Source organism: Oncorhynchus mykiss, chromosome 26 (genome assembly GCF_013265735.2).
Source record: "Oncorhynchus mykiss isolate Arlee chromosome 26, USDA_OmykA_1.1, whole genome shotgun sequence".
In the NCBI taxonomy this organism is placed as follows: domain Eukaryota; kingdom Metazoa; phylum Chordata; class Actinopteri; order Salmoniformes; family Salmonidae; genus Oncorhynchus; species Oncorhynchus mykiss.
This window is the reverse complement of record NC_048590.1, coordinates 11,256,125-11,280,256: the sequence shown is the minus strand read 5'-3', so window position 1 is coordinate 11,280,256 and position 24,132 is coordinate 11,256,125. Positions and strand designations below refer to the sequence as shown.

Below are 24,132 nucleotides of genomic sequence, written 5' to 3'. Positions count from 1 at the left end.
CTCAAAGCTCATCACTAATCTAATCTATGTGTTAAGGGTAGGTAACAACACAGCTGCCACGCTGATCCACAACACAGGCGCCACTCATGGGTGCATGCTCAGTCCCCTCCTGTACTCCCTGTTCACTCATGACTGCACGGCCAGGCACGACTCCAACACCATCATTAAGTTTACCGATGACACAACAGTGGTAGGCCTGATCACAGACAACAATGAGACAGCCTATAGGGAGGAGGTCAGAGCCCTGGCCGTGTAGTGCCAGGACAACAACCTCTCAACGTGATCAAGACAAAGGAGATGATTGTGGACTACAGGAAAAAGAGAACCGAGTACACACCCATTCTCATCGACGGGGCTGCTGTGGAGCAGGTTGAGAGCTTCAAGTTCCTTGGTGTCCATATCACCAACAAACTAACAGGGTCCAAACACACCAAGACAGTTGTGAAGAGGGCTCGACAAAACCTATTCCCCCTCAGGAGACTGAAAATATTTGGTATGGGTCCTCAGATCCTCAAAAGCTTTTACAGCTGCACCATCAAGAGCATCCTGACTGATTGCATCACTGCTCGGCCTCCGTCCGCAAGGCACTACAGAGGGTAATGCGAACGGCCCAGTACATCACTGGGGTCAAGCTTCCTGCCAACCAGGACTTCTATACCAGGCAGTGTCAGAGGAAGGCCCTAAAATGTCAGACTCCAGCCATCCTAGTCATAGGATGTTCTCTCTGCTACCGCATGGCAAGCGGTACAGGAGTGCCAAGTCTAGGTCCAAGAGGCTTCTAAACAGCTTCTACCCCCAAGCCATAAGACTCCTGAACATCTAGTCAAATGGCTACCCAGACTATTTGCATTGCCCCCCCCCCCCCCCCTTTTACACCACTGCTACTCTGTTATCATCTAAGCATAGTCACGTTAATAACTCTACCTACATATACATACTACCTCAACTAACCTGTGCTCCCGCACATTGACTCTGTATCGGTACCCCCACTGTATATGAGTCTCGCTATTTTTTATTTTACTGCTGCTCTATAATTACTTGTTACTTTTATCTCTTATTCTTATCCATATATTTTTTTAACTGCGTTGGTTAGTGGCTCGTAAGTAAGCATTTCACTAAGGTCCTGTTGTGTTCGGCGCATGTGACTAATACAATATGATTTGAAATTGCAGTTGGTCTCACGCCTTGAGACTGGATGGTTAAGCTTTGTCTGGGACGATTCCTCGTGTGACTTCACATTCTGGCGTTGAAAAGGGAGAACGTGGGGAGGGGGGACATGAACCCATTTCAGCTTTAAGGGACTTACAAGGCACAATGTGTCGTCTAATTATTGTGTCCTTGGCCATTTGGAAGGCGTTTAGAATAAAATGTATCACATAAGCCTAGTAGCCTGTGGCTACTGCTCTGTTTTCATTGTTGCCTTCCTCTCTTTCCTAGGGTTCCACAAGGTCATGGAAGGTATTGACAAAGCCATTGAGATGGGCTATAACCCTGTCAAGGTAAAAGATCAGAGTCCTACTCAACTTTGTTCATTTGCTGGTTCTTCCAAAGAAGCTAGCTGTAGGTTGGAAGCCATACTTGTCACGATGTTAGGTTCAGTGTGAGTGCATGTTTTCACTCTTGTTCACTCTTGTTCACATGTTTGAATGCATCAGACGGTTGGTTTGAGAGTGTTGATACTCTTTCCCTATGGAAAGCTTTCCCTCCATAGTGTTTTAATGCATGGTTTGTGTTGGTACTGCAGTCAGTCAAAACACACGTATTTGTGCAGTTTTGGCAGCTCTCTGGTGAAAGGTTTGTAGCTACAAGCACTGACTTTGCTGATAACTACTTTGTTGTACTTACTATTACTGTGATATGTGGTTGCGCAGCACATGGGGATGCGTGAAACTTACTCCTCAGCCTGAAGTGTCCCCACTAGCTAGTAAGACGCTTCAGGAGGGCGGTAACGTGTGTTTGCAAGACAGAGGTCCTGAGTTCGCACCAGGTATGGACCGAATCGGGAGGAAGCTGTACTCGCTACGCTAGCAGCGTGATGTCCTTTACAGTTGTCACCTATCTATCTTAAGTTGAATGCACTAACTCTCACTCTAGATAAGTGTCTGCTAAAATGTTAATGTTGCTCACTGCTGCACACTGCTCTCTACAGGTCAACTGTGTTGTCATGCGGGGCCTCAACGAGGACGAGCTTCTGGACTTTGTGGCCCTGACAGAGAAGAAGCCTCTGGAAGTACGCTTCATTGAGTACATGCCCTTTGACGGTGAGTAGACCTTTCTTAAAGACCATTGCCACCACTGCAGAGCTGTGGTCGAGTGGTAACATTCCCTGTGACGTCAGAGTCCTTCTCTGACGTGACTGGAGACCGGAGTTTCAATCCCTGTATCCACCCTCCCCGCTGTTTCTACCACTTGCCTGTCTCCCTCTTTGATTACTGTCTGATTTAAAGTGTCAAAATACAAAAAATGCACACTGCCAATGTTGCCATTTTACTGCATAGTCCAAGTTTTTTTTTTTTTTTTTTTGTAGAAGGATAACAGTCATCGTCTCAGTATTTTCAATTCCCTTAAATAGACTAATACTTTACTAATATTTCAATCATGATGGATTTTAAATTGCTGTAATTTTTAAATAATAAGACCCTTAGCCATCTACCTTATATTCAAATTGTAGACCTAGTTTTACATAGGTATATGTTTGTTTGGGTTCAATGCAGTCTCACACTTTCAAATCAAACTATTATGAGTAATGTTCCTTACGAATAGGGTAAATAATGAGTTTACAATTGGCAGTTTCTAGAAATACTGAAGATAAAGCGATAGCACCAGTTTGTGTTAGCTAACCTCCTCAGTCTAGTTTTAAAAATAGATTAGACAGGGTGACAGAGTTTAGCATTTAAACCCTCACTCACCCCTTTTAGATACTTACATAAACAAATGAATGACTTAAAAAAAAAAAAATTATGATTGGATTGTAAATGCAAGCATTTCACTGTGTCGCTAATCAGCGATTACTTCAAGGAAGGCAAGAAAATGAACTGTCATCCAAACCGAGCCTAAGAGGCTTGAATTTGGACTTCAATAGGTATATCATCACTGTTCAGAAACACATGGTAACCAACAGTGTTTAATGAAGAGAGAGAGTCTCATGACACGTACTATACAGGTTTATCCTCAACTAGACTTGGGTGCAAATAGATTTGGTTTTCTTTAGGTATGCTTGATTTAGCTTGCTCGGCCTCATTGAACCAATAGAACTGTCCAAAATGTGAAAAAGCAACCCCCCCTGGTGTGCCGGGAAACACAATCAAGCGCACAAAGTATTTTGAGAGAAAATAAATAAGATTTCAATCATGGTCTGTCATCCACTCCATTAAGTTGACCTCTGCTGCCTCCTGCAGGTAACAAATGGAACTTCAAGAAGATGGTGAGCTACCAGGAGATGCTGGACCGCATTAGACAGCAGTGGCCCAGTTTGGAACAGCTTCCACTCGGAAAGACGGACACAGCCAAGGTTCCTCTCTTCCCCCCCAGCCCACTCAAATTCCAAAAGATAATCTCAAAATGATTAATCTGCCTCATCTCGCACCTGCGACTTGGCTAAATTAAATATTCAATGTGCCGGGTCCGCCCAGGAACAAATTATGATGACACGTTATCTATTTCTGCTACATCAGAGATGCAGTACTTCCCACAGTGTGTGCTGGTTGCATGAATTAATTGTTTAAGTCACATGGTTGTGCAAGCTAAATCAGATTCTAATGAAAATGTCAAGATACAGTGATGCCTGAAAGCAAAGCTGGTCCCTTTTGTAATTATCTTGGTCCCAGATCTGTTTGTGCACTTCATTGCTCATTGTCAAGCCAAACAGACTGGCACTCAGGCTAATGATCTCAATGACCACATGTACATGCGAACAGTATTCCCGGATAATACACTGCTCAAAAAAATAAAGGGAACACTAAAATAACACATCCTAGATCTGAATGAATGAAATATTCTTATTAAATACTTTTTTCTTTACATAGTTGAATGTGCTGACAACAAAATCACACAAATTATCAATGGAAATCAAATTTATCAACCCATGGAGGTCTGGATTTGGAGTCACACTCAAAATTAAAGTGGAAAACCACACTACAGGCTGATCCAACTTTGTAATGTCCTTAAAACAAGTCAAAACGAGGCTCAGTAGTGTGTGTGACCTCCACGTGCCTGTATGACCTCCCTACAATGCCTGGGCATGCTCCTGATGAGGTGGCGGATGGTCTTCTGAGGGATCTCCTCCCAGACCTGGACTAAAGCGAGACATGATGTCCCAGATATACTCAATTGGATTCAGGTCTGGGGAACGGGCGGGCCAGTCCATAGCATCAATGCCTCCCTCTTGCAGGAACTGCTGACACACTCCAGCCACATGAGGTCTAGCATTGTCTTGCATTAGGAGGAACCCAGGGCCAACCGCACCAGCATATGGTCTCACAAGGGAAATGACATAGAAATAGAAATGCCACCCCACACCATGACCGACCCACCGCAAAACCGGTAATCCTGGAGGATGTTGCAGGCAGCAGAACGGTCTCCACGGCGTGTCCAGACTCTGCCACGTCTGTCACATGTGCTCAGTGTGAACCTGCTTTCATCTGTGAAGAGCACAGGGCGCCAATGGCGAATTTGCCAATCTTGGTGTTCTCTGGCAAATGCCAAACGTCCTGCACGGTGTTAGGCTATAAGCACAACCCCCACCTGTGGACGTCGGGCCCTCATACCACCGTCATGGAGTCTGTTTCTGACCGTTTGAGCAGACACATGCACATTTGTGTCCTGCTGGAGGTCATTTTGCAGGGCTCTGGCAGTGCTACTCCTGCTCCACCTTGCACAAAGGCGGAGGTAGTGGTCCTGCTGCTGGGTTGTTGCCCTCCTAAGGCCTCCTCCACTTCTCCTGATGTACTGGCCTGTCTCCTGGTAGCGCCTCCATGCTCTGGACACTACGCTGACAGACACAGCAAACCTTCTTGCCACAGCTCGCATTGATGTGCCACCCTGGATGAGCTGCACTACCTGAGCCACTTGTGAGGGTTGTAGACTCCGTCTCATGCTACCACTAGAGTGAAAGCACCGCCAGCATTCAAAAGTGACCAAAACATCAGCCAGGAAGCATAGGAACTGAGAAGTGGTCTGTGGTCACCACCTGCAGAACCACTCCTTTATTGGGGGTGTCTTGCTAATTGCCTATAATTTCCACCTGTTGTCTATTCCATTTGCACAACAGCATGTGAAATGTATTGTCAATCAGTGTTGCTTCCTAAGTGGACAGTTTGATTTCACAGAAGTGTGATTGACTTGGAGTTACATTGTGTTGTTTATAAGTGTTCCCTTTTATTTTTTTGAGCAGTGTAGTTCATATCCCGGTTAAGGTCTTATTTGGATGAGCTGTTTACACGCACCTTTCATATCCCGCTCACGAGTATCCCTCTACTCATGAATAAACAGAATATTCCTAATTTAGGTTATTTTGGGTTAAATGGAATAAAAGCTAAAAACCTAGACACTGACTGAGATATAGATTAATAGAATATAAACTTTAAACTAAAATATGAATTTAATAAAAATGGCCGTAAAATTATAATTTTGTCTTGGAAAGATCAGTGGAGAAATCAAATTTATTTGTCACACACATGGTTAGCAGATGTTAATGCGAGTGTAGCGAAATGCTTGTGCTTCTAGTTCCGACAATGCATTAATAACCAACGAGTAATCTAACCTAACAATTCCAAAACTACTACCTTATACACACAAGTGTAAAGGGATAAAGAATATGTACATACAGTTATATGAATGAGTGATGGTACAGAACGGCATAGGCTAGATGGTGTCGAGTACAGTATATACATATGAGATGAGTAATGTAGGGTATGTAAACAAAGTGGCATAGTTTAAAGTGGCTAGTGATGCATGTATTACAAAATGATGCAGTAGATGATATAGAGTACAGTACATACATATACATATGAGATGAGTAATGTAGGGTATGTAAACATTATATTAAGTGGCTAGTGATATTTTTTTACATCAATTCCCATTATTAAAGTGGCTGGAGTTCAGTCAGTGTGTTGGCAGCAGCCACTCAATGTTAATTGTAGCTGTTTAAAACCTCTTTAAGCTAGGGGGCACTATTTTTATGTTTGGAAAAATAACGTTCCCAAAGTAAACAGCCTATTTCTCAGGACCAGATGCTAGAATATGCATATAATTGACAGATTAGGATAGAAAACACTAAAGTTTCCAAAACTGTCAAAATATTGTCTGTGAGTATAACAGAATTGATATTGCAGGCAAAACCCTGAGAAACATCAAACCAGGAAGTGGCTTCTATTTTGAAAACTCCATGTTCCATAGCCTCCCATTGCTCCATATAAAGGGATATCAACCAGATTACTTTTCCTATCGCATCCTCAAGGTGTCAACAGTATTCAGACAGTTTCAGGCTTTTATTTTGAAGAATGAGCGTGAACGACCACATGGCGTAAGTGGATAGGTGGGGGCTTTCAGAGTGAATTGTGCGCAAAAGAGAAAGGCGGCCATTGTTACTCCCGGTCCTATTGAAAAGCTAACTGTCCCGGTTGATATCTTATCGAATAGATATTTGAAAAACACCCTGAGGATTGATTATAAAAAAACATCTGACATGTTTCTGTGGACATTATGGATATAATTTGGAATTTTGGTCTGTGTTGTCGTGACCGCTCTTTCCGGTGGATTCCTGGGCATAACGCACCAAACTAACGGAGGTATTTGGATATAAAAAATATCTTTATGGAACATAAATACCTGATGCTAAGTGTACTTATTGTTTTGTCGAGCGATCGATAAACTTACACAAATGCTTGTATTGCTTTCCTTGAGATGGAAGCTGTTTTTCAGTCTCTCGGTCCCTGCTTTAATTCACCTGTACTGACCTCGCCTTCTGGATGATAGCGGGGTGAACAGGCAGTGGCTTGGGTGGTTGTTGTCCTTGATGATCTTTATGGCCTTCCTGTGACATCGGGTGGTGTAGGTGTCCTGGAGGGCAGGTAGTTTGCCCCCGGTGATGCGTTGTGCTGACCTCACTACCCTCTGGAGAGCCTTACGGTTGTGGGCGGAGCAGTTGCTGTACCAGGCGGTGATGCACCCTGACAGGATGCTCTGGATTGTGCATCTGTAGAAGTTTGTGAGTGCTTTTGGAGACAAGCCAAATTTCTTCAGCCTCCTGAGGTTGAAGAGGCGCTGCTGCGCCTTCTTCACGACGTTGTCTGTGTGGGTGGACCAATTCAGTTTGTCCGTGATATGTACGCCGAGGAACTTAACTTACTACCCTCTCCACTACGGTCCCATCGATGTGGATAGGGGGGTGTTCCCTCTGCTGTTTCCTGAAGTCCACAATCATCTCCTTTGTTTTGTTGACGTTGAGTGTGAGGTTATTTTCCTGACACCTCACCCTGAGGGCCCTCACCTCCTCCCTGTAGGCAGTCTCATCGTTGTTGGTAATCAAGCCTACCACTGTAGTGTCGTCCGCAAACTTGATGATTGAGTTGGAGGCGTGCATGGCCACATAGTCGTGGGTGAACAGGGAGTACAGGAGAGGGCTCAGAACGCACCCTTGTGGGGCCCCAGTGTTGAGGATCAGCGGGGTGGAGATGTTGTTAACTACCCTCACCACCTGGGGGCGGCCCGTCAGGAAGTCCAGTACCCAGTTACACATAGCGGGGGCAAGACCCAGGATCTCGAGCTTGAAGACAAGTTTGGAGGGTACTATGGTGTTAAATGCTGAGCTGTAGTCGATGAACAGCATTCTCACATAGGTATTCCTCTTGTCCAGATGGGTTAGGGCAGTGTGCGGTGTGGTTGAGATTGCATTGTCTGTGGACCTATTTGGGCGGTAAGCAAATTGGAGTGGGTCTAGGGTGTCAGGTAGGGTGGAGGTGATATGGTCCTTGACTAGTCTCTCAAAGCACTTCATGATGACGGAAGTGGGTGCTACGGGGCGGTAGTCGTTTATCTCAGTTACCTTAGCTTTCTTGGGAACAGGGACAATGGTGGCCCTCTTGAAGCAGGTGGGGAACAGCAGACTGGGATAAGGATTGATTGAATATGTCCGTAAACACACCAGCCAGCTGGTCTGCCCATGCTCTGAGGGCGCAGCTGGGGATGCCGTCTGGGCCTGCAGCTTTGCGACGGTTAACACATTTAAATGTTTTACTCATGTCGGCTGCAGTGAAGGAGAGTCCTCAGGTTTTGGTTGCGGGCCGTGTCAGTGGCACTGTATTGTCCTCAAAGCGGGCAAAAAAGTTATTTAGTCTGCCTGGGAGCAAGACATCCTGGTCCGAGACGGGGCTGGTTTTCTTTTTGTAATCCGTGATTGACTATAGACCCTGCCACATACCTCTTGTGTCTGAGCCGTTGAATTGTGACTCTACTTTGTCTCTATACTGACGCTTAGCTTGTTTGATTGCCTTCCGGAGGGAATAGCTACACTGTTTGTATTCGGTCATGTTTCCGGTCCTTTCCCTGGTTAAAAGCAGTGGTTCGCGCTTTCAGTTTCACGCTAATGCTGCCATCAATCCACGGTTTCTGGTTTGGGAATGTTTTAATCATTGCTATGGTAACGACATCTTCAACGCACTTTCTAATGAACTCGCTCACCGAATCAGCGTATTGGTCAATGTTGTTGTTGGAAGCAATGCGGAACATATCCCAGTCCACGTGACCGAAGCAGTCTTGAAGCGTGCAATCAGATTGGTTGGACCAGCGTAGAACAGACCTGAGCGCGGGAGCTTCTTGTTTTAGTTTCTGTCTGTAGGCAGGGAACAACAAAATGGAGTCGTGGTCAGCTTTTCCGAAAGGAGGGCGGGGGAGGGCCTTATTTTTTATTTCTTTTTTATTTCACCTTTATTTAACCAGGTAGGCAAGTTGAGAACAAGTTCTCATTTACAATTGCGACCTGGCCAAGATAAAGCAAAGCAGTTCGACAGATACAACGACACAGAGTTACACATGGAGTAAAACAAACATACAGTCAATAATACAGTATAAACAAGTCTATATACGATGTGAGCAAATGAGGTGAGAAGGGAGGTAAAGGCAAAGGCCATGGTGGCAAAGTAAATACAATATAGCAAGTAAAACACTGGAATGGTAGTTTTGCGTCACGGAAGTTAGAATTGCAATGAACCAAGGTTTTGCCAGCCCTGGTTGCGCAATCGATATGCTGATACAATTTAGGGAGTCTTGTTTTCAGATTAGCCTTGTTAAAATCCCCAGCTACAATGAATGCAGCCTCAGGATATGTGGTTTCCAGTTTGCAAAGAATCAAATAAAGTTCGTTCAGGGCCATCGATGTGTCTGCTTGGGGGGGGAATATATACGGCTGTGATTATAATCAAAGAGAATTCCATTGGTAGATAATGCGGTCGACATTTGATTGTGAGCAATTCTAAATCAGGTGAACAGAAGGACTTGAGTTCCTGTATGTTGTTGTGATCACACCAGGTCTCGTTAATCATAATGCATACTCCCCCGCCCCTCTTCTTACCAGAAAGATGTTTGTTTCTGTCGGTGCGATGCGTGAAAAAAACAGCTGGCTGCACCGATTCCGTTAGCGTCTCTCGAGTGAGCCATGTTTCCGTGAAGCAAAGAACGTTAGTCTGATGTCCCTCTGGACTGCTACCCTTGCTCGGATTTCATCAACCTTGTTGTCAAGAGACTGTACATTGGCGAGTGGTGCGCGATGTGCCCGTCTCCGGAGCCTGACTAGAAGACCACTTTGTTTACCCATTTTACGACGACGTTATTTTGGGTCGCAGGCTGGGATCCATTCTGTTGTCCTGGGTGGAAGGCAGAACACAGGATCCGCTTTGGGAAAGTCATATTCCTGGTCGTACTGATGTTGAGTTGATGTTGCTCTTATATTCAGTAGTTCTTCCTGACTGTATTTAATGAAACCTAAGATTACCTGGGGTACCAATGTAAGAAATAACATGTAAAAAAAACAAAATACTGCATAGTTTCCTAGGAACGTGAAGCGAGGTGGCCATCTGTCGGTGCCTGAAGTAGAATGTTCTCTCTTAAATGTGAATGCTTGGTTAGGGGATCGCGTGTAACATGCTATGCTGCACTTACATGCAAGCAGTCTTATCAGAAACATGTTTCATAAGGCCAAATGTATGGCTTTTTGCACAGGGACAATCTTTGCACTGTTTTGCAGTCATTGCGTTTTCTCTTCGATCCCTAAATGTCCTCACTCTGAGAAAGTAGCTGAATTGGAACTGACAAATGTACATTCATTCTATTGATTTAAGACATTAGTCTGACGAGCACTGCTTTATTTAGTCTTTTAGGGCAGAAGCTGCACCTAACTATAGACAGGTTGATGAGCAAATGGTCTACCAAATGTCGGAAATTATAACCATAAACATATCTAAATTAGGGGTCAGAGGAGCCTAAGCCGATACAGTCCGGTATAGAGTCTCGGCAAAATAAATTATGCAATTATTATGGTGGACTGAATGTGCGCAGACATCCTACTTTTTTAAGTAATTTGTTTAACTTCTTAGAATAAAACAATCACACAACACCCATGATACTATGCTAAACTAAGCCTGCGCAGACCGCAAAAAACAACAGTAAAATGGTATCCCGTCCAAGATAAGCATATCGCAGGCATCTTATCTGGGTTTATAACCTGGATAGAAGCTTATTTGGGTTATTGTAAATGGGATATGATGTTTGTCAACTTAAAAACAGAATACTCGAGTGTCCTGAAATAATAACGGGATATTGGTGTGCATGTAAACGTGGTCAGTGTCTGTTCCAAATGACCTTAGTATAACAATCACATATCCTTTCCTGAACAGATGTGCTATATAAAAACTAAAAGAACAGAAATTCATAGTCCTTACATATTTTTATTTATTAGCCAAAGGATTGGCGCAGATGCGCAGGGAGACAGAGTAAAGCGATGAGGAATGCTTAAGGATCATACGAGGATCGAATGTATGGGGTTACGTAGATGAGGGCGTTACCACACTACCAACTTGCACTGTAAAACCAGACAGTTTGACAGAAAGCAGGCTGGGACTAAGATTACCTTAAACCATGTTCTTACGATCTGTTCTCTGCTCTGCTTCTTAGACATTTAAGGTGCCAGGCTTTCAGGGCCAGGTGGGCTTCATCACCTCCATGTCGGATCAATTCTGTGGCTCCTGCAACCGACTACGCATCACGGCAGACGGCAACCTCAAGGTGAACAGCCCTTGTGCGCATGTAGACAGTGAAGGGGTGACTGTGGGGGTGTGTGGACGTTTGTGTACGTACATAATCGCACACACACGCAGACACAGTCGCCCGTGTGTGATTACGTACATCAGGGTTCCCCGAATTTTGCCTGTGGTTTTATTTGTCACCCCAAGTTTTCTGAGCAAATTTATCATTTTTTTTGTATACACTGCCGTTGAAACGTTTGGGTTCACTTAGAAATGTCCCAGTTTTTGAAAGAAAAGCACATTTTATGCCCATTTAAAATAACAGCAAATTGGCCTCCCGGGTAGCGCAGTGGTTAAGGGTCCCTGGGTTTGCGCCCAGGCTTTGTCATAACCGGCCCCGACCGGGAGGTCCGTGGGGCGACGCACAATTGGCCTAGCGTCGTCCGGGTTAGGGAGGGATTGGTTGGTAGGGATGTCCTTGTCTCATCGCGCACCAGCGACTCCTGTGGCGGGCCGGGCACAGTGCGGGCTAACCAAGGTTGCCAGGTCCTCCGACACATTGGTGCGGCTGGCTTCCGGGTTGGATGCGCGCTGTGTTAAGAAGCAGTGCGGCTTGGTTGGGTTGTGCATCGGAGGACGCATGACTTTCAATCTTCGTCTCTCCCGAGCCCGTACGGGAGTTGTAGCGATGAGACAAGATAGTAGCTACTACAACAATTGGATACCACAAAATTGGGGAGAAAAAGGGGTAACATTTTTTTTTAAATTACAGCAAATTGATCAGAAATACAATGCAGACATTGTTAATGTTGTAAATTACTATTGTAGCTGGAAACGTCAGATTCTTGATGGAATATCTACATAGGCGTACAGAGGCCCATTATCAGCAACCATCACTCCTGTGTTCCAATGGCACGTTATTTGCTAATCCAAGTTTATAATTTTAAAAGGCTAATTGATCATTAAAAAACCCTTGAAGTTATGTTAGCACAGCTGAAAATTGTTGTTCTGATTTAAATAAGCAATAAAACTGGCCTTCTTTAGACTAGTTGAGTATCTGGAGCATCAGCATTAGGGGGTTCGATTACAGACTCAAAGTGGCCAAAGCACTTTCTTCTGAAACACGTCAGTCTATTCTTGTTCTGAGAAATTAAGGCTATTCCATGCGAGAAATTGCCAAGAAACTGAAGATCTCGTACAACGCTGTGTACTTCTCCCTTCACAGAAAATCATAGTGTCCAGTTTGAGAAACAGATGCTTCACAAGTCCTCAACTGGCAGCTTCTAGGCAGAGTTGTAAAGAAAAATCTTAAGATAGGCAAAATGTTAAAAAAGAACAGATACTGGACAGAGGAACTCTGCCTAGAAGGCCAGCATCCCGGAGTCGTCTCTTCACTCTTGACTTTGAGACTGGTGTTTTGCGGGTACTATTTCATGAAGCTGCCAGTTGAGGACTTGTGAGGCCTCTGTTTCACAAACTAGTAGTGCACCGGGGTCTCCCACTCTTTCTATTCTGGTTAGAGCCAGTTTGCACTGTTCTGTGACCCCAAACTTTTGAACGCGTAAATGTTTATACTATTTTGAAGGCTTCTTAGGGTCAATTTGCAGTCTTAAAAATAGATTTTTGTATTATGTTCCAGGCCTCCGACCATCTGCTCAAGAAAAAATTGGCCCGCGGCTGAATCTAGTTGATCCCTGATGTACTTGCATCAGTTGTGTGTGTGTGTGTGTTAGTTGTCCTTTGTTCTGTCCCCAGTGTGTGTGTATGTGTGTGCTAGTGACTCCACCTCTTTCCCGTCCCTAGGTGTGTCTGTTTGGGAATACGGAGGTGTCCCTGAGAGACGTTCTGCGCTCTGGAGCTTCTGACCAGAAGCTGCTGGATATCATTGGTGCCGCCGTGGGCAGGAAGAAGAAACAACATGCAGGTAGTAAGAGCACTTTACCTTGGGTATATTCATTAGTGCACACCGTAGCAAAACATTTTGCAATGGAATACTTTTTTGTCAACAAAAAGGAGTGTGTGTTTCTTATTGGACAAGTCCCTCCCCATTTCATTCTTAGTGAAATATAATAATTAGGTGAATGCTTAAATATTTCCTTATATTTATTGTTATATGCATTTGTTTTTTATTTTATATATTTTTTAAATGCATATCCCACTCCAACTGAGACACCCTCAGAGAGTGGGGTCACGGCCAGGGTCTGCCAATATCAATGGCGCAATTAAGGTTAAGTGCCTTGCTTAAGGTGCCCGTCAACAGATTTTTCACCTTGTCGGCTCGGGGATTGTAACTAGCGATGTTTCAGTTACTGGCCCACTGCTCTAACCGCTAGACTATCTGCTGCCCCAGGTTTATTACTACTCTGTTTAATTAGAACCTAACCGTGCATTATCAGAGTTAAAACTAACAGACAACTAAGAAAAGCTCAAACCAAGTTTATTCACCCAATGTGTCAAACAGCTGAAAAGACAAAGCACCAGTATTTTTACCCCCTGTTAGTCTCTTCCTTTTCTCTAAACACTACATCTTTGTTGCTTGTCAATAAGTTAAGTGATGTGTGGAATGAACTGAACTCCCTTCATGTTACCTGATCTGACCTCGGCCCCCATTCCTCACTTATCCACCCTCATCAGTGACCGCAACCATGTGATTGCCTTTTCCCTTACTTATTAACATTACCCTGGCTCTTATCCAACCTCACCATATACATTCCTCCTACATATAACCATTAACTTCTGGTGTAGCATGTATTTAAAATTACAACCCAACAGTCCCTCCTATTTGAATAGTAATTCCCATACTGTTCAACATTATAAACTTTGAAATGATTTGTAAATAAACAAAAGATGAACAAAAAAATGAAACATGATAAACATTCAGTTAATATATTTACACCACTGAGACTTATGGCCTCTGATCTATATTTACACTATGTACACTCTTTTTTCCCCTTTTCTTCGGACAACATATGACATGACATTCCATCTGAAGTTTTAACTTTCCTCCTGGTTCCTAAGAGAGTGATAGCACAAGACTTTAAAAGCAAAAAGAAACATAACAAGTATTAATAATGTGCTAAGCTATGCATAATTATATATGCAAAGACAAACCAAAGTTTGATGATCCCCATTATCTCTTCGCCTGACTCTGGCTTTGGAATAATTTTCTGCTTGGTTCCACAAAAATGAAGGCCCTAAAAGATCACTTTCACACAGTCTTTGCCCTGTCCGGCAACAGGTTCCAAGAGGTGTTCCCATGCCATGTCATTTTCACTTCGCTCCCAAACTCCTTCTTCGTCCATGGCCACCCAATTAACATGTGTGGTGGCCAGTACCAGTCAAAAGTTTGGACACACCTACTCATTCAAGGGTTTTTCTTTCATTTTTACAATTTTATACATAGTAGAATAATAGTGAAGACTTCAAAACTATGAAATAACACGCATGGAATCATGTAGGAACCAAAAAAGTGTTATACAAATAAATGTTTGATTCTTCAAAGTAGCCACCCTTTACCTTGATGACAGCTTTGCACATGCTTGGCATTCTCTCAACCAGCTTCACCTGGAATGCTTTTACAGCAGTCTTGAAGAAGTTCCCACATATGCTGAGCACTTGTTGGCTGTTTTTCCTTCCTTCTGCGGTCCAACTCATCTCAATTGGGTTGAGGTCGTGTGATCTGATGCAGCACTATCTCCCTCCTTCTTGGTCAAATAGCCCTTACACAGCCTGGAGGTGTGTTGGGTCATTGTCCTGTTGAAAAACAAGTTATAATCCCACTAAGCGAAAAACAAATGGGATGGTGTATTGCTGCAGAATGCTATGCTAATGCTATGCTATGGTAGCCATGCTATGGTAGCCTCTTCGATATAGGGGGCGCTATTTTAATTTTTGGATGAAAAACGTTCCCGTTTTAAACAAGATATTTTGTCACGAAAAGATGCTCGACTATGCATATAATTGACAGCTTTGGAAAGAAAACACACTGACGTCTCCAAAACTGCAAAGATATAGTCTGTGAGTGCCACAGAATTGATGTTACAGGCGAAACCCAGATAAAAATCCAATCAGGAAGTGCTGCATTTTTTGAAACCGCCTCATGCCAATGACTCCTTATATGGCTGTGAATGAGCTACAAATGAGCTTACGTTTTCCACGCATTCCCCAAGGTGTCTACAGCATTGTGACGTCTTTTTAGGCATTTCTATTGGAGAATGGCTGTAAGGGACCATATTTAGCAAGTGGTCACATGGTGTCTCCCGGAGAAAATCTTGCGTAAAATACTGAGGTAGCCATTTTTCCAATCGATTTCTCAGCCAAGCATCATGAACAAACGGGAGCTTTTTCGCCTACAAAAATATTATTTTTGGAAAAAAGGAACATTTGCTATCTAACTGGGAGTCTCCTGAGTGAAAGCATCTGAAGTTCTTCAAAGGTAAATTATTTAATTTGGTTGCTTTTCTTATTTGTGAAAATGTTGCCTGCTGCCAGAAGAGCCTAGCATAGCATTATGCCATGATAAACTTACACAAATGCTTGTCTAGCGTTGGCTGTAACGCATATTTTGAAAATCTGAGATGACAGTGTTGTTAACAAAAGGCTAAGCTTGTGTTTGAATATATTTATTTCATTTCATTTGCGATTTTCATGAATAGGAAAAGTTGCGTTATGGTAATGCACTTGAGGCTATGATTACGCTCCCGGATACGGAATTGCTAGTAGCAAGAAGTTAAGTGTGCCTTGAATTCTAAATAAATCAGTAACAGTGTCACCAGCAAAGCACCATCACACCACCTCCTCCATGCTTCAAGGTGGGAACCACATGTGAAGATCATCCTTTCACCACTCTGCATCTCAGACACAGCGGTTGGAAGCAAAAATCTAAAATGTTGACTCATCAGACCAAAGGACAGATTTCCACCGGTCTAATGTCCCTTGTCCGTGTGTCTTGGCCCAAGGAAGTCTCATCTTATTGGTGTCCTTTTGTAGTGTTTTTTGTGGTTGCAGAAATTCGACCCTGAAGGCCTGATTCACAGTCTCCTCTGAACAGTGGATGTCTGTTACTTGATCTCTGAAGCATTTATTTGGGCTGCAATTTCTGAGGCTGGTAACTAATGAATATATCCTCTGCAGCAGAGGTAACTCTGGGTCTTCCTTTCCTGTGGAGGTCCTTATGACAGCCAGTTTCATCATAACGCTTGATGGTTTTTGCTACTGCACTTGAAGAATCTTTCAGTTCTTGACATTTTCTGGATTGACTGACCTTCATGTCTTAGTAATGATGGACTGTCGTTTCTCTTTGCTGATATGATCTGTTCTTGTCATAATATGGACTTGGTCTTTTACCAAATAGGGCCATTTTCTGTATACCACCCCTACCTTGTCACAACTGATTGGCTCAAACACATTAAGAAGGAAAGAAATTCCACAAATGAACTTTTAACAAGGCAACTGTTAATTGAAATGTATTCCAGATGACTACCTCATGAAGCTGGTTGCGAGAATGCCAAGAGTGTCATCAAGGCAAAGGGTGGCTACTTTGAAGAATCTCAAATATAACATTTATTTTGTTGGTTACTACATTAATCCATATTTCATTTCATATTTAATGTTATTTCATAGTTTTGATGTCTTCACTAATATTCTACGATGTAGAAAATAGACAAAATAATGAGGTAGGTGTGTCCAAACTTTTGACTGGTATTATACGTTTCAACATCAATGCCCTCAGAAGATGATATCCCAACAATGCTACCACGGGTAACCCCTGCTGCTACTAACACTGCGTACTTCAAAAGACTCCTAATTTGCGCTATAGTCCAGTTCCATGCTGTTACTATAGCATCTTTTAGCACTACTACCGCTCCTTCAGCCACTGTCCCTACAGCGACTGCTGTGAGAATATCTATTGCATTGAATCTGTCTCCTGCTCTTCTACTGCCTTTGTGGTAAACTGATAGATCTAGGACTGAATCTTTCAGGTTCTCCCTACCTCAAACTTTTACAGATGCACAATTAAGAGCATCCTGATGGGCTGTATCACTGCCTGGTACGGCAACTGCACCACCCTCAACCACTGGTTTCTCCAGATGGTGGTGCGGTCTGGCCAGCGCATCACCGGGGGCATACTGCCTGACCTCCAGGACACCTACAGCATCCTATGTCACAGGAAGGCCAAAAAGATCATCAAGGACATCAACCACCCAAGCCACGTCCTGTTCACCCCAACCTTTTTTGAACACCCTCATTACAGTGTAACCTTCGGGTCCCAACGGTTGATAAGCAGCCACCTTCTGACACTTTCCGTTTACCGTCACTCAGTCCCAATCTTCTGGGAGAAATGTCAAGTGTTAGCTGGCTGTTATGAATGGGGGAGATATTAGTAGCGTTGGAAGACTGTCCAACCGTAAACTCTGAGTCACATGTTTCTTAATCACACTCTGCAAGTAATGTGATGCTATTATTACAGCAAACTTCCCCTTCGGTGACGTGGCCTCCTGTATACAGGGATCTGTGGCTATTCTTTTAAGCTTTGTACCTTCTTTGACGAACCCCTCATTGAAAGTTGACAATAGTGTCTGAAATGACAACACTATCTCTGCTACTCACCATGATCTGGGTATGTGTGACATTCAGTTTGACTTCATAGTAGTCTCTAAATTGTGCACAGTTAGCTGTCCTTCCTCTGCTATGAGCTATCCCCTGTAACAATATACATAGAGAAGTGGTATCGTTCCCCAGAGACTCTTACCCACTTCCTTAATTTATTAGCCACACAAATATCCGTCCGTCATATGAAATTCTGCTTTCCCAATTCCCTGTAAGGTTAACGCCTTGGTTTTTGGGACTCCACAGAATACACTGATGTCCGCGTCCTGCCAGACTCTGCAGCTTACACCCTTATGCAAACATTCTGTCTCAAACACATGCCCTTGCTTCCGGCCACAAATACATTTGCACATGAATCATTAAATCTAACCCATAACACGTTGGTTACTACTGCTTCTCCACTTTTATATAATTATAAACATACTAAAACATTCAAGTCAATTTCCAACAGTCCCTCTGGATCAATGATCATTCTGATGTTCCCACGACACTTCGAAAACATATTGACTTGAACAGGGAAGAGAATAATTTCACACCACCCTTAATGCCAATGAGACTGGGGAAAGAACCTTCCATCCGTTCTGTTTTATGCCAATGGGATGCTAGTTTCCTTCATTCTCGGGTGTCAAAGCAAGACAGACTATGAGCCTTGCACGTAATTAATTGTACTGTGTGTATTGATGCACTTTGATGCACTTTAGTGTTGTGATAACATGGTAAAACTAAACCCCTACTATCAAGTATATCATGGATAGCTCAAGCTATCTAGTGGGTTCTCTAACCTCCCTCTCAGAGGTCACTAAAAGATGAGGTTTGAAGGAAGGAAAACACTCCCTAGACTCAATAAATTTGAGCAGTGCACCGTCCCCACACTTTGTGCTCTCCTCCTTTTGCTCCTTTCCAAACCATAATTTAAACATTTGATAAATTATCCAACCCAAATTTAGCAAGACTCAACATGAAGCACTAAGGACTGTCAATCACTCAAATTCAAGACCTCCAACTTCACACACACCGACACTGTCGGAATTTACATTTACAAACAGGGAACACATAGTGGGGGGAAAAAGTATTTAGTCAGCCACCAATTGTGCAAGTTCTCCCACTTAAAAAGATGAGGCCTGTAATTTTCATCATAGGTACACTTCAACTATGACAGACAAAATGAGATGTAGGATTTTTTATGAATTTATTTGCAAATGATGGTGGAAAATAAGTATTTGGTCACCTACAAACAAGCAAGATTTCTGGCTCTCACAGACCTGTAACTTCTTCTTTAAGAGGCTCCTCTGTCCCCCCACTCGTTACCTGTATTAATGGCACCTGTTTGAACATGTTATCAGTATAAAAGACACCTGTCCACAACCTCAGTCACACTCCAAACTCCACTATGGCCAAGACCAAAGAGCTGTCAAAGGACACCAGAAACAAAATTGTAGACCTGCACCAGGCTGGGAAGACTGAATCTGCAATAGGTAAACAGCTTAATTTGAAGAAATCAACTGTGGGAGCAATTATTAGGAAATGGAAGACATACAAGACCACTGATAATCTCCCTCGATCTGGCTCTCCACGCAAGATCTCACCCCGTGGGGTCAAAATGATCACAAGAACGGTGAGAAAAAATCCCAGAACTACACGGGGGGACCTAGTGAATGACCTGCAGAGAGCTGGGACCAAAGTAACAAAGCCTACCATCAGTAACACACTACGCCGCCAGGGACTCAAATCCTGCAGTGCCAGACGTGTCCCCCTGCTTAAGCCAGTACATGTCCAGGCCCGTCTGAAGTTTCCTAGAGAGAATTTGGATGATCCAGAAGAAGATTGGGAGAATGTTATATGGTCAGATGAAACCAAAATATAACTTTTTGGTAAACTCAACTCGTGTTTGGAGGACAAAGAATGCTGTTTCATCCAAAGAACACCATACCTACTGTGAAGCATGGAGGTGGAAACATCATGCTTTGGGGCTGTTTTTCTGCAAAGGGACCAGGACGACTGATCCGTGTAAAGGAAAGAATGAATGGGGCCATGTATCGTGAGATTGAGTGAAAACCTCCTTCCATCAGCAAGGGCATTGAAGATGAAACGTGGCTGGGTCTTTCAGCATGACAATGATCCCAAACACACCGCCCGGGCAACGAAGGAGTGGCTTTGTAAGAAGCATTTCAAGGTCCTGGAGTGTTCTAGCCAGTCTCCAGATCTCAACCCCATAGAAAATCTTTGGAGGGAGTTGAAAGTCCATGTTGCCCAGCAACAGCCCCAAAACATCACTGCTATAGAGGAGATCTGCATGGAGGAATGGGCCAAAATACCAGCAACAAGTGTGTGAAAACCTTGTGAAGACTTACAGAAAACATTTGACCTCTGTCATTGCCAACAAAGGGTATACAACAAAGTATTGAGAAACTTTTGTTATTGACCAAATACTTATTTTCCACCATAATTTGCAAATAAATTCATAAAAAATCCTACAATGTGATTTTCAGGATTTTTTTTCTTCTCATTTTGTCTGTCATAGTTGAAGTGTACCTATGATGAAAATTACAGGCCTCATCTTTTTAAGTAGGAGAACTTGCACAATTGGTGGCTGACTAAATACTTTTTTGCCCCACTGTACAGGCATGTTAACAACAGATCGGTATCTCAATGCACCTGAATTTCCCAGTGTGTAGACCTCAAATCAACCTGATTGCCCAAATAAACAGTTTAGAGCAGTGGTAACCAACCTTTGAGATCACTTTCACAGTCAAAAAGCAAGCTGAGATTACTGCTCAGATGTTTTTGTTTACTTTAACCTCACAAACAGTTTTGTAAGAATGAGGTTTGGGCAGTAGGCCTAGTACATTATCACCGCATATTGGATATATGACTGGCCTGCAAATATTGCTAATCAGACCATATTATATTTCAAAACTTGTGCTTTGATAACAAAATAGATCAGTTGGTTTAGCACTTGAGGCACTGCGGAGCATGTATTAAAATAATTCACTTTTTTATTTAATTGGACTGATGGTACCTGCATCTGATGGTCAACAAGATCAAATCACGACGTCAGTGATCTTCAGGTCGAAAAGTCGGAGCTCTGGAAAGATGCCAGAGTTTCCAACTTGGAATTCCGAGTTCAAAGTTTTTTTTTTTTTTTTGTTTTTCTTCTTTCCCCCAACCTCCTCTCTCGGTCCCTGCTCTCTCCTTCCTTTCCTCCAGTGAGACTGACCAGAGAGAGGGGACACAGTCTTTCACCGAATGGCAAAACTCAAGTCGCACCACATCTGCCTCATGCACAAATTAATGTTGTTCCTATGACCGGAGAAAGTTAAACATTCCTGAATATTAAAATCGACACGATGAGCTGCTAATAATAATAAAATGCATGGCTATCGATACTTGGCTACTCATTCATTGCAGCTGCAACCCGAGCTGCAACCCGAGCGGAACTATGGAGAAGCGCGTTTTGTAATAGTGTTCAATAAAAATAGTGATAGGTCTGTGAGAGCCAGAAATCTTGCTTGTTTGTAGGTGACCAAATAATTATTTTCCACCAGAATTTACAAATAAATTAATTAAAAATCCTACAATGTTATTTTCTGAATGTTTTTTCTCTCATTTTGTCTGTCATAGTTCAAGTGTACCTATGATGAAAATTACAGGCCTCATCTTTTTAAGTGGGAGAACTTGCACAATTGGTGGCTGACTAAATACTTTTTTGCCCCACTGTATAACCATTAACTTCTGGTGTAGCATGTATTTCAAATTACAACCCAACATCCCATTAAAAGTAGACTCAGTTAGCATTAGGACATCAGACATCATTCTCAGCAATTGCTGATTAGTGAAAAACTCATTTGAATAACACCGACTTTAAGGCCTCTTACATATTCAACACAACGGTTGTGCTATTATTAATATTTTGTATGCACACAAATGTTAACACAAGTTGTTTACCCAACCATCTATGTTTTAAGCAGGATGTCGTCCCGCTGTGCATCATTTTGCAAGGTTCATTGTTGTGTAACGGAGATAAGAACATATCGTAATATGCTGTAAATTTACTCCACAGCCAGCTTGAAATGTCACAATTAGTGCTATCAAATGGATAGCTCAATCAGTTCGTATGTTGGTGAGGTAGAGGACCCTGGTTCAAGCCCAGTCAGAAGCAAGTTCAGGGAGGCAGCACTATATGCTAAGCTAGCACATTGATGCCGGTTATACTGGTGCTGTGACTCGGATCCACAGTGGGCTCAGCTCGACAGCCTTAAGCTAGCTTGAAATGTCGCCAACCGTGCTATTGAATTGGATCCTTTTCTATAGCTCAGTGTGTTTCAATGGCATCAGAACAGCACCCTAATCACAGAGGGTTCGATCACACACTGATTTATACTGAACAAAAATATTAAACGCCACATGTAAAGTGTTGGTCTCATGTTTAATGAACTGAAATAAAAGATCCTAGAAATGTTTCACACGCACAAAAAGCTTATTTCTCTCAGAATTTGTTTTCATACCTGTTAGTGAGCATTTCTCCTTTGCCAAGATAATCCATCCACCTGACAGGTGTGGCATATCAAGAAGATTATTACACAGCATGATCATTACACATGTGCACCATGTGCTGTGGACAATAAAGGCCACTCTAAAATATTTAGTTTTGTCACAACACAATGCCACAGATGTTTGAGGGAGTTGGCATGCTGTCTACAGGAATGTCCACTAGAGCTGTTGCCGAATAATTTAATGTTTTTAAAGAATGTGGCAGTACGTCTAACCGGCCTCCCAACCGCAGACCACTGTAACCACGCCAGCTCAGGACCTCCACATCCAGCTTCTTCACCTTCGGGATCGTCTGAGACCAGCCACCCCTACAGAATAATTTCTGCACAAACTGTCCGAAACCATTTCAGGGAAGCTCGTCTGCGTGCTTGTGGTCCCCACCTGGGTCTTGACCTGACTGCAGTTTGGCGTTGTAACCGACTTCAGTGGGCAAATGCTCACGATGTCCACTGGCACGCTGATTAAGTGTGCTTTTCAACTGTACCGGACAGATGGCATCGCGTGGGCGAGTGATTTGCTGATGTCAACGTTGTGAGCAGAGTGCCCTGTGGTGGGGTTATGGTATAGGCAGGCATGAGCTACGGACAACAAACACGATTGTATTTTATCGAGGTCGATTTGAATGCATAGAGATACCGTGATGAGATCCTGAGGCCCATTGCTGTGCCATTCATCCGCCACCATCATTATGTTTCAGCATGATGGCCCCATTTCGCAAGGATCTGTACACAATTCTTGAAAGCTGAAAATGTCCCAGTTCTTCCATGGCCTGCACACTCACCAGACATGTCACCCTTGAGCCTGTTTGGGATGCTGTGGATCGACATCTATGACATCTGTAGTCCCAGTCATTTGAAATCCTTAGACTTAGTTTGAGCCAATCAGTTGTGTTGTAACAAGGTAGGGGTAGTATACAGAAGGTAGCCCTATTTGGTAAAAGACCAAGTCCATATGTCAAGACCAGCTCAAATAAGCAGAGAAATACATCATTACCTTCAAGAACTTTGAAAGTCTCAAGTGCAGTAGCAAAAACCATCAAGCTCTATGATGAAACTGGCTGTCATGAGGCCTGCAACAGGAAAGGAAGACCCAGAGTTACCTCTGCTGCAGAGGATAAGTTCATTACTTACCAGCCTCACAAATTGCAGCCCAAATAAAAGCTTCAGAGTTCAAGTAACAGACATCTCAACATCAACTATTCAGAGGAGACTGCGTGAATCAGGCCTTCGTGGTCGAAGTGCTGCAAAGAAACCACTACTAAAGCACACCAATAATAAGAGATTTGCTTGTGCCAAGAAACCCAGGCAATGGACATTAGACCGGTGAAAATCTGTCCTTTTGGTCTGATGAGTCCAAATTTGAGATTATTGGTCCCAACCGCCATGTCCTTTTTGAGTTGGTGAATGGAGGATCTTCGCATGTGTGATTCCCACCGTGAAGCATGGAGGAGGTGGTGTGGGGGGTGCTTTTCTGGTGACCCTCAGTGATTTATTTAAAATTCGAGGCACACTTAACCAACATGTCTACCTCAGCATTCTGCAGCGATACGCCATCCCATCTGGATTTGCGCTTAGTGGGACAAACAGGACAATGACCCAACACACCACCAGGCTTTGTAAGGACTATTTGACCAAGGAGGGTGATAGTCCTGCAACAAATTACCTGGCCTCCACAATCACCCAACCTCAACCAAATTGAGATGGTTTGGGATGGGTTGGACCACAGAGTGAAGGAA

At 43.2% G+C, this 24,132-nt stretch overlaps 1 protein-coding gene across 4 annotated transcripts in view; it reads left to right on the top strand.

The window, feature by feature from the left end:
- Positions 1-24,132, top strand: part of mocs1 (molybdenum cofactor synthesis 1) — a 49,583-nt gene that overhangs the window by 21,161 nt on the left and 4,290 nt on the right. For all 4 annotated transcript variants that reach the window (XR_002470937.2, XM_021585665.2, XM_021585667.2 and 1 more), the window contains exons 5-9: positions 1,438-1,499; positions 2,150-2,261; positions 3,399-3,511; positions 11,167-11,277; positions 13,041-13,161. Coding sequence is in view for 3 of the 4 variants with exons in the window: in XM_021585665.2 (XP_021441340.1) it covers positions 1,438-1,499; positions 2,150-2,261; positions 3,399-3,511; positions 11,167-11,277; positions 13,041-13,161 (519 nt within the window). In the remaining variant the exon portion in view is untranslated. The remainder of the gene's footprint in view (positions 1-1,437; positions 1,500-2,149; positions 2,262-3,398; positions 3,512-11,166; positions 11,278-13,040; positions 13,162-24,132) is intronic.